General features: G+C 46.4%; 2 protein-coding genes across 5 annotated transcripts; one reads left to right on the top strand and one right to left on the bottom strand.

Moving 5' to 3' along the window:
* Nucleotides 1-341: 341 nt before the first annotated feature.
* Nucleotides 342-6,026, bottom strand: prph2b (peripherin 2b (retinal degeneration, slow)). The gene is made up of 3 exons (XM_023821157.2): nt 3,779-6,026; nt 2,144-2,390; nt 342-1,542 (listed from the first exon to the last, which is right to left on the bottom strand). Exons 1-3 carry the CDS (start codon nt 4,357-4,359, stop codon nt 1,327-1,329), a joined length of 1,044 nt encoding a protein of 347 aa, XP_023676925.1. The 5' UTR covers nt 4,360-6,026; the 3' UTR covers nt 342-1,326.
* A 412-nt stretch (nt 6,027-6,438) lies between these two features.
* LOC111848827 (BRD4-interacting chromatin-remodeling complex-associated protein-like) lies at nt 6,439-16,755 on the top strand. 4 transcript variants are annotated; one of them, XM_072709729.1, is made up of 14 exons: nt 6,439-6,496; nt 6,935-7,063; nt 9,981-10,046; nt 10,157-10,202; nt 10,417-10,465; nt 11,248-11,310; nt 11,392-12,867; nt 12,995-13,076; nt 13,263-13,342; nt 13,453-13,502; nt 13,638-13,783; nt 13,878-13,972; nt 14,168-14,270; nt 14,790-16,755. In XM_072709729.1, the coding sequence occupies exons 4-14, from the start codon at nt 10,162-10,164 to the stop codon at nt 15,299-15,301; spliced, it is 2,697 nt and encodes an 898-aa protein (XP_072565830.1). In that variant the 5' UTR covers nt 6,439-6,496; nt 6,935-7,063; nt 9,981-10,046; nt 10,157-10,161; the 3' UTR covers nt 15,302-16,755. The 4 variants fall into 4 exon arrangements, with proteins under 4 accessions (XP_072565830.1, XP_023676923.1, XP_072565829.1 ...); XM_072709728.1 differs by lacking the exon at nt 6,439-6,496 and adding an exon at nt 6,770-6,822; XM_023821155.2 differs by lacking the exon at nt 6,439-6,496 and having other exon boundaries at nt 6,612-7,063; nt 10,001-10,046.
* Nucleotides 16,756-17,040: the final 285 nt, after the last annotated feature.

The raw sequence follows: 17,040 nt of genomic DNA, 5'->3' as shown, positions 1-17,040 counted from the left end.
TGTTCACAGCATGAGACTTCAGTAGAATAACCAGATGTTAAAAAAGCTGCAACAACAAAGATGAAAGATCTGCCTGGTCACAGGGTTTACTCAGTTCTTTGTCATTTGCTCGCTTGATGTCCTACACAGTTCATGGCGCAATGCCCTGAAATTAAAGCAGACCCCCCTGGGGGGTGAATTCCTCCCACACCACCCCAACCCGGCTTCCTGTGGCGTTTTGCCCTCCCCGTGTCCCTGTCTGTCCCTCTTGGTCTTGGTCCTCAGTCTGTGCAGCGCTGCCCCATGTCTTGCTTTATGTTGTCCATTTTGGTTACTATTTAAAATGAAGTTACCACAAGAAATGCATAACATTGTTATTTATTTAGCAGGTGCTCATCCAAAGCAACACACTTTATGTTTAAGAAAGCAGGTTCAGCCGGTCCCTGCAGTAACTGGGACTCAAGGGCCCAATGGTGAGACTGAGACTGCGAACGGTGAGACCCTGGGATTTGAACACCCTGAGCACAGGCACGGCACCCTAACCTAATGAGATGCAGAGGAATTGACTCCTCTTCTATGTTTAGTGGACTTTTCCTCCAGTGAAGAAAGACAGACCCTTTGAATGTCTTCGTAATGTTTATCTTACACATTGGGGCTGAACCTACCAGTGCCACATAACCCACAAACACAAGGACACTACTGACCAAGGTCAGGATTTAAGTGAGTATTACACAGGAAGATACAACTTTAAGGTGTATGTCTGTGTGGTTGTTTTGGTTAAGATGGCTGCCTCATTCCAACACTCAAGTCTTCTCGCTTCCAGCTGGGGGGACTGGGAGTGACCATCAGGCCCCCAAGTAGGACCGCTTCCTTGAGAGAGCCCCCATTGTTCCTCCCAGTCCCCACAGCAGACTCTGTACCCTGTGATTATTTAAAGCAGCTTTATATTAATGCATTGTGACTAAAACTCTGCTTGTGTCTCTGTACCCCAGTGGCTAAGTGTCGCGGTCTTGGGCTGAACTTCAAAGGCCCTGTGACGCGGACATGCCATCCGCGGTGAACAGGTTCAGCATCCGCTCTGCGGAAGGTGTCTAAGGACACGGTATCCATGATGGCGTGAAGGAAGGTTTTTTGCCTCTGCTGCAAGGCAAAAGCCATCCTGTTTTTATTCTGAAGTGTTAAACGATTTTACCCATGGAATTTAGAATAATGCTGCTGAAAAATACCTGAAGTTAAAAGGAGCCTTCTGTTGGACAGGTATTATTAGTTGTTTGTAGAGAATATTTCCCACTTTGATCTTGTTCCCAAGAGTAGGGAGGGGTTTAAATATGGGTGGGTGGAACAATCTCAGCTCACTGTGGCGACTGCCTGCTCCTGCCCACCCTCCCCAGCTTCCACCTGCACACCCTTGCCCAGTGATTTAACTTTCTGTGTGAAATCTGCGATGGTCTCTTTAAAACTCTTCTCCAGCAGCCAGCCCTCACTCTCACTCTCTGGGTCCTCCGGATTTGCCAGTGTCACCAAGGCCGTGTTCAAGTATTGCAAGCCCACCATTACTGCCACCTGTGGGACAGATGAGTAAACTGCATGACTGACTGAGGTCCACATATCTGGGATTACTGCAAAATACAAATTATGTTGTATCCTGCCAATAGTATCACATGCTTTGTAAATGTACGCAATAATAAATTATATTTCTCAAATAGTAAGATTTAATTCTGTGGGAGCTGAAGCAGCTTGATCCCTGAAGCAAAAGCTGTGTTTTAACCAAGCCTGATTCCATAGGTGTTACAGGTCTCCAGTGTGGTGAAGGTGATCTGTAACTGATCCACAACACGCTTGGGACCCTCCCAAACAGATGCAGGCTGCTTGCTCCACCCTAGGGGCCTAGCACTGCCTGCTGGAACACCCAAGACGTCAAATCCTGCTGTTGAGGATGCCAACTTGCCTAGGCTTACCATGCACCTTCTGGCACCGCTGAATCCTCTCTCATCATCGATAATAACACATTATTACACCCACATAAGTGCCAGAACAGGGCCTCAGTGAATGGAGTAACTGGTTCCAGTTGTTAGCCTAGCTTTAGTTTAAGCCATTGAGGATTATGGGACATTTAAAGCTGAAGAACATGGAGTGTTTATTCAGTGGCCTGTGCATTCCTCACCTCCAGGATGTTGACCAGAAAGACGAGGGCCCCAATGCTGTTCATCATGCTGCCGTAGTAGGAGAGCAGGGCCTCCCCGCAGCCGCGCATCCAGATGTTGAGCTCCTCAGTGTGGTGGTCGTAGCTGTAGTGGGCCGAGTTGTTGGTGAGCTGCTGCTGGATGCAGGGCCGTGGCGAGCTGGGGTTGCAGCAGCTGAACGGCACCCCGTCCATCAGGTACTTGCCCTCCACATTGCTCATGACACGGCTGCCCATGGGGGAACCAAGTATGGGTCACGTGTCATACACATGCACATGCGTGCACACATCCAGGTTTTTAGCTTCCATACGTCTTGCAACAATCACCAGATTTACAGTGAAAGGACCTTTTTTATATATACAAAGGAAGACAGTAAAGGTCCTTATGCTCTTTTTCAACCATTGAGGAAGTGCTGATCTTTCAAGCCCTCTGGGTTTCCCTTGTGTTTCTGTTCAGTCATTTGTTTTAATGTGAACCAGCTGCACTAAATAAAATCCTATGAAAAACTGCCATTAAATTCCTACCATACTGTTAAATGCTCTTTACAGCATTAACACCCTCACGATAGGGGGGAACAAACCTTAAGAATATTAATGTGTCGTTACCGAGGAGGCATGTCTCTAGGCTGCAGACCGCTGCTGGGAGACTGGTGCACAGGTTTTCGCTCCCAGATTAACGAGGACAGCGAGGCCTTAAAGCCATTTATTAGAAGGTTGACCTGATGCGATTAGTATGAGCGAGAGTGACAGGGTGAAGATCCGGGTTGTCCTAAGCAGTTGGTGCACTTTTGGCTTAGTGAACTCACACACCATTAAAAAATGTAGCATACACACTTACTACATCTGAGCATATTTGCCTACAAAAACCATGAGTAAAGGTTTAATCTAAATATTGTCCTCGCATTGTTTCTGTATGAAAACATTTTATTAGTCCAAATTACCTGGCACGATTCCTCAAGCTACCTTTCAAAGTTAAATGTCAAGAAAAGCCTTAAATCCCACAAAGAAATATTAGGAAAGACATGCTGGCTTGGATTCACTCTCACACTGGTGCCCTAGTGTGAAACACAGCACAGGGCTTTAATGGAAACTTGTACAGGCCTTGTCGGAGGAGGGACAGTGAGCTTTGAAACACATAGAATGAGACACACGAAGAGTATCTACTCATGAGAAATTGACCTCTACCACCTCTTCCACAAACACTTCATTACCAATCAATATGGCAATAAATTGGTACTGGTGCACAACAGGATTTCTAACTTCTTCAATAAAACACATAAATAGCCTCTTTGTTCTTCTGTGGGAAACATGCCCTATGAACCATTTTAACAATGTGATGTTCTGTGTAGGATGTCTGTGCTGTATTGTATTGTGTTACAACAATCTAGATAACCTGTGTTAGACAACTGCCCGCCCTTACAATAGGCTAACTTTGAGTATTTACCGTCCATGCTTTTGAGTGCTAGTTGTCTTCAAAATAATATCTATTTTTTCAGCAAATTAAAGTTATATCATAGCTTCTACTCTGTTTCCCATTGTCACCCAGTAAAAAATGCACCAGACTAACCCCTAATTGGGACAAATCTTGACAAACGCACACAGCAGCTGAATACTCACTCCCTCACTTCACTGGAGCTGAAATCCAGGTATCGGTTGCTGATCCACTGGATCTCAAACCAGTCCCTGTAATTGTTATTTCCACAGCAGCGGAACTCCATCTGGGTCAGGTCCAGCATCTTCTTCATGTAGCAGCGACCCGGAGTGTCCGTGTCCTTGTACAACTTCATGCTGTTCTTCAGGCCCTCTGCCAGCGTGGACTGCAGGGCCAAGCGCATAGTGAAGCACAGGAACGCCGTAATGAAGAGCAGCACATTGAAGAGGACAAAGCCGGCCAAAAAGAGCTTCAGTACGGGCTTCCACTTGGGGAACTTTGTCGGGTCCAGTGAGTCGTGACAGATCTTCCCGCCAAAGGCGTTGATACCACACGCCATCAGCCCTGCCAGGATCAGCAGGTTGGGGACAAAGTGACTCTCATTGTTGTCCATCATCTCACTCCGCTTACGCAGCTCAATCTTGAAGAAGACCCCCAAACTGAAGATGAGGATACCGGCCATCACGGTCAGCCAATACATCAGCCATAATCCCTGGGCCAGTTTCACCCGCTTCTTCAAGTCAAACTTAACCTTCATCAGTGCCATTATCAGTCCTGGAGTCCTGCACCCAGAGGACAACTAAAAATTTAGCAGTTTGGTTCCCTCCTACTACTGTTCCTCAGCCAAAGTCTCCCAAGAGAACTGGGTTTCAGTGTCTCACAACTACTGTTTTTGATTTGTTTGAATTAAAACTCAGAATTAATGGCACCGAAACCCTGAAAAGCGTAATCTATCCTGGAAGACTGTTGCACTAGAGAAATTTGTATGCATTCTCCACTGTATTCCCATTCTGAGAATCTGGATCTCCATGCTGTAAGTGGCAGACGTTTCTGTCACCAAATATGAGGTTTGTTTTTCATTAATTAGCAAAAATCCACAGAATATGTGTCTGGTCACCTATTGCTGAGTATAACCTTGCTTCAAAAGAAGAAATCTAGACGAAGACTCATGACCAAGCTGAAAGTTCCAGCACGTCACTGTGGACACGCTAATCACCCTGATCCCATTTGCAGAAATCCATGGCTCCAGATGAGTGCAGCTCTAATCTCCTGCCCAATGGTATAATTAGTTTAATGTTTCCATGCTCCAAGTCCCACTATTATGGGATGGTTCAGGATAGCGCCCAAACGTCACAGACCTTAAACCACAACTTTCATTGGCATGATAAAATGGAAAGGAAGTTTTTAAAAGCAAATTATATATTTTCTCCATTTGCTTATGGAGCAAAATGGGCTTACTACTTCCTCAACACCTACACATTTAACACTTTTTGCGATCCCTTCAATTGCAAGGCTATGCCTAAATATATTCAGCAGCAATAATCAGTAAGATAGCAGTACGCCATCTTACTCATTTTAATAGGGGTGTTATCTGCCAGCAAGATATATTATTAATAACCTAACTTGCAAAAGTCGTTTTTTGAGTCACGAAAGTTTGCATACCACATACAAGTCTAGCCGTCTTTATATTTTGCGGTTGGAAACACTCCTCTTAGGTGTCATTGATATAGATACGGCATGTTTATCCTGTGGTTGACTTCTGTACACTACGTATATGTTTCCATATTCTAACGTGTCCGTCTAATAAACAATGCAATTCTCAACAAATTAATTATCAATATTGAGAATAGATCGGTTAGGGAATACGATCTTAAATTCAGGAGTATGTCGAAATTCATTTCAGTGCATGGATTATATTAAATGACATGATATGTGCCACCCTTCCAGTATGATGCGGTATCTTCACGTATTGAAAAAAGTAAATAAAACCAGCGAAACATTGTTCCGCTCACCCACCCGCTCTGCGTCTATTTGCTGTAAAACAAATTAAAAATATATTCAGGAATCAGTATGTTCGTAAAATGAAGGTTATTTTCCATATGGAATGACTATAAGTAACATTGCCGTTGCATTGTCACGGTATCATGCGTCGCAGGACACACTGCCTAACAACATCATGACATACATGTCCATTAATTTTAATTCTCCGTTTCGTTCATGTTATCAAGAAGAAGACGGATAAATACCAGTTTCTACTACTAACAACAAGATGCACATACAATTACGAAACTTTTATTGTGTAACTGCTCGTTGATTTTTAATTATCCTCCACCACTATCCGCAGGCACCTCTTACACCCAACGATTATTAAAGTGAAACTTTAGACTATCTATTTGCCGGAAGTAAATCGTTCTTCAAGTGCTGCCCAGCAAACGATTTTATGATTTGATCATTTTTCATGTTCCTCCCAGCATTCACTTTTCTTATTGGTTTAACGTGACCTAGTTGCATATCAGGAAGCTCACTGTGAATTTTTAAAAACCTCGACTGAAATTTATAGGAGAGTTGCGTTATTGGTGTTGTATAATTTTATTGTATTCCAAGCAGCAACGATGCAAACAGATTTATGGTTTTGCTTTATCATTAACTGATTAATATAACCGCTTCCAGGAGCACAGGCCATCTTGCAATCAGTATACAACAAGCAAAGCCTGGCATAAACATTACATAAAACTTTTCACTATTTTCTTAAAATAGATTGAAATAATTCTATTTTGCCACGATTTATTAACACGAGCCGCGTTGAGAGGTCGTTTCAATAAGGATTTTAGACTCAGTGTTACATTTAGGCATGGCAGAGTACTTCAATTTTGGTCATAATAACCAGACCGGTTTAACAAGAGGTATGGTTATGCGGATATGTATTTATCGTGTACTTTCAAGTTATGTGAATTTATATGGCACACTTCAGCAATATTTAGCCATATATTTTCTTTGTGTTAATGTTAGTCCTCTTTTATATGATTTATAACTGTATGAAATATTAACTCTAGACCTGCCATGGACACCTAAGGTTTGCCATTTGCAAAGAAAAAAAACTAAATATTTTGCGTTCCTTCTCATAGATTTCCATGCCAAGTTGGCAATTCTGCCCCCGTGTGTTCGAGTTTATAGAGCTGTCAAGTTCAAATTCAGCACCCTGCTGCTTTGAACGTCCTAATTTCCCCAAGTACCGTTTTTTCGAATGCTTTTTCGTTTTGGAGCCCAAATTAATATATTATATTTTAAATTGCACCGTGCACGACTTTAACAACCTTCCTCCGTTGCTTCTCTGTGTGCAGAGATCGTGGTAGTTTCCTCGGGGCTGCTTGCCTGCAGTTGCTGCCCGTCTGCAGGAGCGGCACTGCCCCGCTGGCCCCTGATGTGATGGCGAGGAAACCCCGTTGACAAGGCACTGCTTTTTCATGACGGTGAGTTCCCCTTTGAGTGTATTATAATTTTGTGATAAAAATTTCAAGGAGGAAAAAAAACACACAACCTCCTTCCTCCCCTTCCTTCGGGGAGGGAAGAGAGCGAGAGAGGGAAAAATCTATCTGAGAGGAAAAAAAGGAGAGGGAGAAAAATATATAGCTAGCTATAAGAGTGAGAGAGGGAGAGGAGGAGGAGGAGGTGAAGGGAGGGGGAGCAAATTAAAAGTTGCCAAATGGAGATATTAGGTTTCAAGAAGAGGGGTGAGACGGGAACAAGGGCTAGCCTTTTCTTTAATCGTCTCGATGTTATGCAAATCTGAATAAATATTTATAGGCGTCCTTTTTTATCTAAGCCAGTTCAGGCAGCCACGACAGCAGAGAGCCGAGGCTCCCATACGGCCAGATCACGGGGAAGAAGGAGAGTCCATTAGACTTAGGCGGCTTCGGGGCCGGGAGGTGCGGCTGCACATCCGCGGAGCAGGCAGACGATCGGCCGTCCATCGGCAGCGTCCCAGACTTTTTCATCCGTGCCGTGCTTGGAAGAATTAGAAACGATGTTAATTATAAAAGGCTGGACCTTTCTTCGCAGTCTCCGTGAAGGAAGGAAAGAGGACGGCGGCGGCGGGGCGAGCTGGGAAACGGGGTTCGGGAAAGCCGAGTGCGAAGCGGGACTAGCATAGGGAGCGTCTGCCCTAACGATGCGATCCCCGCTATCCGTCCGTTTTAGCACAGGGGGGAAGCGCCACGGCTCGGCTTGGAGACGCGGCGGACAGAGTCGCCTTAAGGTGTCCGTACAGCTAGCGAGCGAAAGACGTGAAGCTGGTGGGCGACGGCGCGGAGGCAGCGACAGCTAATCCGGGGAAACGTTTCGGTGACTCGGTGTGATTGAGCTGCTTTAAAATTAGTTTTTTCTTCCTCTCCTGCGTCGATTTTCCGCCCCCTCCCCGTGTTGAGCTCTGGCAAAAAAAAGAAAGAAATAAACTTCCGTACCGAGCTACTTTTCTAAAAATCCGCTTCCTCGCAACGGTGTGACTTTATTTTTAAATGTCTATTTTTTATTGGTCACGTTTGTATTTTGTGTCATAGAGCGCAGGATTTTTTTAACAACTATTAGTAATCTCATTTCCAGTCCGAGTGTTGGTTATTGTTAGCTAGCTGTAGCTCGTTATCCGCTGCGAGCAGTCAAAGTGCTGCTGCTCTTGTGTATATTTTTGTGTATTTTAATAAATATTCTGTGAATGTGTTGTATGATTTTAATCTAATGAAATAAAGAGGCGAAATGTATGTATGTTTGAGTTTTTATTTTTAAGCATGAACCGATTAGATAGCTATCAAATTGGCTAAAAAAAAAAAGTATTTTTGTCTGGGCTGATTGCTTTGGAGTAGTGTTGACTTTTTATTTCCATTTGTTATTTGTGACTAAACCATGAATATTATTTTCAATCAGCTGCTTATTTTAAAATTAAATTTTTAGTATTAGCGAAATTATTGATGTCATTTTCAAGGTTATTACAAGCCTGGGCCTTTCCGTGTTTTCCCCCCTTGACCAGATGGTTTATTTCACATACTAACGCAAAATATTTTATTCAAACTATATTTTATTCTGCACGTTATATAGTGATTGAGGTTGAAAATAAAAATAATTTCCGGCAGTAGAATCTGCCTTTGTTGAGAGGCTGGCAAGGAGCCAAGTTGTGTGGCGCAGTAAGACAAGGACAGGCCGCCATTTTGGTTCCGCCCTCAGTGTGTGTATAAAAGCAAGCATACATGTATGTGTATATATGTGGCACTTACGTCACCCACATTCCGTCTGTATTTTCTTAAATATGTATTTTTGTGTGTGTGTTCATCTATCTATCTACACACACATATATATGTATGTTTGTGTGTGTGTATGTATGTATATATATATATGTATGTATGTATGTATATATATATATATATATATATATATATATTATTTGCCTGCCTAAAACAACTTAGTTCATGCAGTCTTCCAGTACACATAAACGGTATAGAACCCTGTCAGACCTATAGTTAGTCCCCTGTTCCTTATTTTTACAGTGGAAGGTGTTTATATATGGTGCTGAGATCTTTTCTGTGGTTGTTGGGTGTAGTGATTGTCACATGGCTACGCACTGTACCCACACTGTACCCGCACTGCTGGTGGTCCCATCTTTGTGGTTTCATCTTTTTTTTTGGTTTGTTTTGCACACAACTCTTGGCAGCGAAAACACTCACACTTGGCTCTGGTCGCCCCAGTGGAGTTCCTTCTTTCACTTTGCTCCTGGGTTGTTGGTGAAGTGGATGTTTGTGTGTTAAAATCATAAATTCTCTTTTCCAAAGAGTCATTTAACAGTTTACATGATCACTGTAATACACCAGAAGAAAGGCCCAAATTTGTAGTGATTTAATGCTGTTACAAAAATGATTTCTCAATGGTTTTGTAGTGGAATATTATCAGATAGTTTGGTGATTTTAGAGAGAATTCTATTATCTATTATTCTATTATCTATTATTAGAATTCTAGTCATTAATTCTATTATCATTCTTGTATTATACATTGTGTTGTGGGAAACCTGTTTACAATGGTATATGCCTCTGAGTAAAGACTGTGACATGGGATTAAATAACCTGGTGAGTAGCTGATTCTTTATCGTGGTGTGAGTCATTTATATGAGTTCACTGAAGACCAGTTCAGAATTCCCATAAGCTTTACAATGGCCTGCTTAAACATCAGAATGCCGCTTTATTTCTCATCATTTTGTTACTTGCTCATATTCTGTTGACCTGTTTCAGGCAACCATAAGTCAGCCTCATTGATTTACTTATAGCTTAATAATCTACCTATGTGATTACTAGCCTTAGAATTCTAATGGTGGTTTGATTGAGATTGGTTCCCGCTTTTACATTTCAGTGCCTCTCTTGTCTGTGTAGGAGCTCAGAGGCATCCGATGAGAAGTCCCATGATTCCTGTAAACACGTGAGTGACTAGCGTGTCCCACAGTGCATCGAGTCATTTGCTTGTGGCACTAGGCCAAATGTAATTTCAGTGTCACAAATGACATCCTTCCCCTCCCCCCTGCCACACAGTCACCATGGATGATGAAGATGATCGCCGTCTTCTAGACATCATAGGGTGAGTCTCAAAGGGCGAGATCTTTTTTTCCATTTAAAATTCCCACTCCCCCCTTTTTTTTTGAAAATTTGGCCTGAAACATGGATGCAGAAGACGCTGTGGCATTCAGACTGTTAGACCTGCACTCTCAGACATTCCTGTGTTTAGATTTCCAGTCCCTGGCCCACAATCATGTTCCTGATCCTGAGTTAATCTTCTTGCTTCTGTCCCACAGAGACGTGCAGGCGTTGAATGATTATCTTCATGGTTCCAGCAACAAATCAGTAAGCTATTCATTTTATTTAAAGCATTTCATTAAGGTTATAGAACCAGATGGTGGGGAATAGTCTTGCTAGTGTAGCTGAATTCTGAAGTATTTACATAGAATTTTCAAGGCATATATCATGGATATTAAAATTATTTATATGTATTCTTCACTGTCTGTATCAGTCCATATGTCCATAATTTCCTTGTTTCCTTGTGATGGTAACACTGCAAACAGGTCAGGCCATAGACTGCAGCTCATTCAGGGAGACTCCCAGCTTGGGACCTAGCAGCTAAGCAGCATCCTTATAAAATATCAAAACCACATGAGCTGCTTCCTAATAGCAACGTCTTTCCAGAACTCCGCGCGGTCTTGGAATGTTAGTCCAGAAACCCTGGAGAGAAGCCATATTTCGTCTGCTTGTACTTGTGTCGTTTTGCATTTGGTCATTACCTTGGTTCATGACCTTCGGTGGGGAATAGGGCCGTAGATTGACCTCCAGTGACTTAGCTTCTCCTTCCCCACCTCGGAGTTGCTTAGTGCCCACAAGCCGGCAGCCGCTGAACTGCTCCTCCTGGCAGTTACACATTTTCCTCTTGCCACCATGATGATAGTCCATATACCATGTGAAATGTTTTGAGGTAGGAAATAGTGCTGCTCTTTAGGAACTGGGTGAACAAAGGGGAAGATTGTCTTGTACCTTATGGGAGATTTTTTCCTTGGGTTGTGCTATCTTTGATAACCTCCATAGTAATAATATTAACTCAGTCATGCATCTAAAGGTGGATGTTTTCTTTGCAGATCGATGAAGATGATGTGGCGAACGCGGCCTTCGGCTCGGCCAGCTTCTTCATCAGCGGCTCCGTAAGAGTTGCCTTTTTTCATTGCACCCATGAAATCCACTGGGGCGTCGCCACCCTTCACGCCGCCTTTCTCCTCTGATAGGTCGACCCTGTCTCCGCGTTGAACGACTCTGCCAACCACTTGGGCGAGGTGGATGGGGCCACACTGCAGCTCCCCAGCAGCCTTCAGTTCATCGAGGAGGAGCTAGGGAGGGCCTCCCCGTCGGCGGCAGAGCTGGGGGAGGAGCAGCCCTTCGACATCCTCCAGAAGTCTCTGCAGGAGGCAGACATCACGGAGCAGACCCTGGCGCAAGAGGCTCTCCTGGAATCTCCCAGCTCCTCCTTGGCATTCCCTCAGCAGCTTGTGTCCGGGGGTGTCGGCATGTCTCCATGTGCACAGTTCACCGGGGTGCAGTCCCAGGGCTTCCACCAGGGGGCGCCTCCTCCAGCTGTGCCAAATGGATCGGCCGCCCACATCCAGCTAATGGGATCTTTCGGAGAGCCCGCCTCTATGGTGACTATCAGCGGCTTAGAGCGGCCTCAGATCCTGCTGCAGCCGGGTCAGCCCGACTCGCCCGGGCTAGCAGGGGGCGCATTGGTGCAGAGGCCATCGTGTGCCACTGGGGCAACACCGGGAGCCACGTTCAGCCCCTCTACTGGCGGCGGCCAGGTGTCCATGCCCTTCAAAGGCAGTACGACGCCCATACCTCTCCAGAACATCATTATCCAGAGAGGTCCCTCCCCACAGATGCTGGTTAAGCCCATTCAGCCTAAGCCTTTACAGGTAGGGGGGCAGACTGTATACAGTGTCAGTGGCTTGGGTCTGCAGCCCCAAGGCCCGGCCCCTGGCAGTGGCACCTACGCTACTGGCCCCACCCAGAGCCCCCAACAGATGACTGTTAACATTGTGAACCAGCCAGGCCTCCAGAAGCCTGCCTTGGGCCCCCAGGTGGCCAACCACTCGGGCAGCATAGTGATCCATTCGGCTGTGGGGCAGCAGCACCAGACCAGCTTACCCCTGGGGCAATACCGGCTGCCCTCCACTCTGCCTTTTACCCCTGGCACAGCCACGCCCGCCGTCCAGGCTCTGAACGGGCAGGTCCTACAGACGCAGGTCCAGGGTACATCCAACCAAGGCTTCGTGACTCAGACTGCCACCAGCACCTATTCTGGGGCATTCCTGACCAATCAGAGCATGGCTGTGCAGCTTGTCTCTGGGCAGAACTTTTTGACAGCGGGGCAGCTGGTGGTGAACCAGAGCGTGGTGAGTAGCCAGCTGGGACAGTGTTCCCCAGCTTTAGTCCAAATGTCTCAGACCCCGGCGGTGGCAGCAAAAGCCCCCGTGGCCTTCACCGCCGGCTCCAGCGCACTGGGCTCTGCCCCCGTTCAGGGCCACTATGCGCTTGTCAATGCCACGGATTCGGCCAGCGTTGGGTACGCGACTCAGGTGCAGACGATGCAAGGGACGGCGCTTCCGGGTGGCCAGGAGCTTCAGCTGGGATCGCAGTTCTTGGTTTCCCGGGAGCAGGACTCCACCCGCCAGCTGCAGCCTGAGACGCATTTACCCCATCAGAACCAGGCGAGTATTCAGTCACTGAATGGACCTTGATGTGATGTCATACTTTGCCATGTCCTGGGGCTCCTTAACTGTGGATTTTTCTCCATTTCTTTCCTGGACCAGCACTAAACTTTCTTTTTCCTTCCAGGACTCACAATTCACACCAAGTGTTACCAAGATGCAAGATGGGCAGAGGCAACCACAGCTGGTCAACCTGCTTGGCCACACAGGTAAAATCCCCTAGAGGCCATGGGTGGTATTCCACTGTAGAGCGCACAGTCGGTGGACTGTTTCTAGAGCCCTCAGGGGTAGATTGATGTTTGGGCCCACATGCACACACACCACACATGTCCTTCATCTTGTTTGAACATAGGCCAGCTTGATGTTTGTGAAGTAACACTTGCTTTTTCCTGCAGCGTTGAAGGCATCTGCAGCCCTGGAAACGGTGGTGTACTTGCCAAACCAGCTTGGCTCTACTCCCACAGTAGGCAATCAGGCGAGTACCTTCCACACTGAGTGTACGGCCCCTGAGAGGCAGGTGCCCGCTGTCAAGGCCGAATGTCAGGTGAGGTGTGATTTTAATTAGCCCATTTCTTGCCCACGCAGGTCAGCATGCTGAAAAGACCTGCCCCCCGCCAGCTGACCAAGAGCGACATGTAAGTGCCAGCTTGTCCTCCATGTTCTCCCTCCCTGCCTCTTTTTTTTTTTTACCTGCCTCTGCTTAGCTGTGTATGAGACTCTGACTCTGTTTATGAGTCCATGCTGACCTGCCTGATGTTGCAATATTGCAGGATCCTCCAGCAGCTCCAGTGGGACCAGGCCAGGGCTCTGGCACCAGACCGGTCACCGTTCTCCTCCCTTGAGGATGCAGCCCGCCGGCTCCTTGCTTACCACGTGTTCCAGGGGGCCCTGCCTTCCAGCGATGACCTCAGAAAAGGTACCGTCCTCCAGTTTCCCTTACAGGAAGCAATTGAGATCGCAGCCTTCACAAGGCCAACAGACACTAACGATGTGCCTCCCTTTCATCACAGTGGACGAGGAGTTTGAAGAGGCAGCTTCACATGCCCTTAAGCGAACCCAAGCCATGCTGAGCAAATACCAGCGCCTCCTACTGGTCGAGGCTGAAGTAAGCACTTTGCCGTAATACGCAGGAGTTTAACATTGGCTCAAACAATGATGCATGCTGGATGCAAGGGATATGCTGTATTCTGTTCTTCTGAGTCCAGAATCTGATAATCTCAGGCCTGTCTGGTGGTTTAGCACAACACAAAATACCCCTCCCTCTAACATAAAAATAAATATCGGTCTGCCATTTCTCTAGCGGGTGTGTCCCTCATCAGAGATAGTGATGATTGACAGGACGTTCAACCAAGAGGAGAGGCGCTGTCTAACACAGGACAAGCGACTGGCCATGGTGGACCCAGGTGAGTCATGGACGGAGGCATGGTACTTAGCCCACTCCAGTATCATTTGTTAGAGGAAATCATTGGATTAATCAACAGTCTGGTTCACAGAGGATCCTGGAATGAAGGCCAGTGTCCTTCTAATTTTCTCTTCATAATGTCTGCGTATGTCAGTCCATGAAGCCAACAGAGCTACGTGTCAGCCTGCCTCTTCTCTCACACGGGCTGACTTGCATGTTTATCCAGATGTCAGACCGTCCCCCCCCATCTGAAATGACATAGCGAATCAGTGCTGTATTAAGCCAGAATCATGTTGACTTCAGAAGTCGCATGCAGGTGAAGCAGTGGCATCATATACTTTACCAGCCCAAACAACTGATTGGTCTCACTGGGAATGGTATTTAGGTGATTAGCTGAATCTGCTGTGCTGGTACTGGGATGAACATATAGGCGGCTGGAGGTCCTAGCAGAGCTGGGGTAACAGGTGTGATTTAATGGTGTTATGCGAGGTGCATTGTGTGAGCGCTCTTCCTCTTCCAGAGGGCTACCTGGAGGATTTCTGCTGTCTGCCGAAGCTCTCGCAGACGGGAAAGGGCGATCAGGTTAGTCCCCTTGGGGGGGCAGATCCAGTAAGCATGGCCGACCTGCCGCGGGAGTTCCCGTGCCTCACCAGCAGCATGGTGACGTGCTTCACCCATCGCCATGGCGACGGCACGCTCACAGAAGTGCAGCTCAGAGGAGGGTCGAGGGACCCCTCGGTCAGGACAGAGCCTCAGCCTGGCTGCAAGGACCCCGGAGGGGGGACGCTACAGCAGCAGCAGCCGGGGGTGTCCATCAGTGCCCACCTGGAGACTGCCATCAAGAGTGTCCTGGACCCCAAGAAGACCCAAGGCTGCTCTCTCAGCATGGTTGTCGACGGCAATGCCAGCAGCCACAGCGCAGGTGGTTTCATGGGCCCCCATGCCGGCCAGAACAGCCCCCACCTTCTAAAGTCCCCAGCCGACGCAGACTCAGCCCTGGAGGCAGCTGTGAATAGCATTCTTGAATGTTAGTGCCATGTTGCCCACCTGTTTTTCATGCTCTTCTCCTCCCTCGTGTCTTCTCACCGCTTTGACTGACAGGTGGCGAGGTACTGGGACAGAAGGGGCGGGGCCTAACGCCCCGTCAGCCCCGTCACCGCGGTCTCGCCTTCACCCTGGCCGCAGCCTTGGGGCGGCAGGGCCGTCTGCGTCGCGTGCGGCGTCCAGTCGGTCGCTTTCTGCGTCTCGTCTTGGTGCGCAAGTGGTTTATGCACGTTCATTTGCATGTCAGTGTGAGATGCTGGCGGAAAACCCCGCCCCTCAGCTGGCGCTAAGTGATGATGTCACTCTACTTCTCTGTGTCTGTCCTTATGTGCGTCTGTCTAGTCCCGTTTTTGTGGTATAACCCTAAACCTGAAGTGAGCCACACCTATGAGAATTCTGGTTTAAATGTATTTTTAAGTAGCAGGTTTTTATGCCGTTACGGTTAGTCCTTTTTATTTCAGCATGCGCTCGTTACTTTTTTTTTTTGTACCTTAAAGGTATGTGACCCCAACTCTGAGGAGTGCTTCGTACTGGGTTAATGCAGCTCTCAGATTGAGGTGTGATATTCCACATTGTTGTTAATGTATAGTCCTTGGGGTTTATCTCCTTCATTTTGAGTGATCCTTTGCTTTTCAGCGTTTGGTTGTCTATACAATCAAAATGCCTAGAAACGGATCCTCCTGTTTATGGAAACGCTGGAAGTGTGCAATCACAATTGTCTTTTTTTTTTTCTTTTTTTTTTTGCCTTTGTCATTCAGGCTCTGAGTGATGGATATTTTGTGTAATTTATCACTACAGTGGCGGCCTTGTTGTGAATCCCCGTCGGACACCGTGACCACGGTGTTAGGGGACTGTTGAATGAATACAGTTCACTAAATGCTCAGAAGGTTGAAGTCCTTGGACTTTCCTCTAGGGGGCACCCCTGAGACAAGAGCAAACTGACCGATAGTTTTGGTTTATCTAATTCTACGATAGGTTTACAGTCTGATGACACGTTAAAGAAAATAATATGAAGTAATGCTTTTATTGTGGGATGCATCTGACAGAATTTGAGGTTTTGATTTTATTACTTAACAGCTCTTACAAGCACTGCCTTGCAGTAGAAACGGCCCTTCCTGGTACTTGCCTTTTTGGTGCTGCGGAGCTGGGGAGTGGTGCCGTCTCGAGCCTCCTCTCTCCTTCCCAAGTGTCAGGGGCAGGAAAGCACTGGGTCGTTTAGACGGTGCCCTGATTCACAGATACTAAGTGTGAGGTGACCTCCTCGAATGAACAGCGAATAGTGGCTTTCTGCTGTTTATGCACTTTGATCTGCAAGGTCACCACTCAGGACGACCACTTTAGCTTTTGGGCTTCATGTGTGCTGAGTGTGCGTTCTTCAATGACAAAAGGTTGAAGTTGTCTGGTACAAATAAATGCTCTTTGGGGGGGGGGTATATATATATATATATATATATATATATATATATATATATATATATATATATATATATATATATATATACTGTAAGTACTGACAGGGCTGGAAGGATAGGTAGGGGGTGCCCAAATGCATCAGTAATTTTTCACAAGGAGGGCTCTGTGGTATCTGCTGATGATGTCCATCTGGAGAACATGCCATTGCACATGACTTCACAATGGGATAGATTAGAATGAACATTTATGACTGAACTAGACAGTGGATTATAGGTAGTTTCATGTATGTGTTTATATGTGTATCCTACACGTCA

The sequence above is a fragment of the Paramormyrops kingsleyae genome, chromosome 3, assembly GCF_048594095.1.
Source record: "Paramormyrops kingsleyae isolate MSU_618 chromosome 3, PKINGS_0.4, whole genome shotgun sequence".
Lineage (NCBI taxonomy): Eukaryota > Metazoa > Chordata > Actinopteri > Osteoglossiformes > Mormyridae > Paramormyrops > Paramormyrops kingsleyae.
This window is presented reverse-complemented; position numbering and strand designations above follow the sequence as displayed.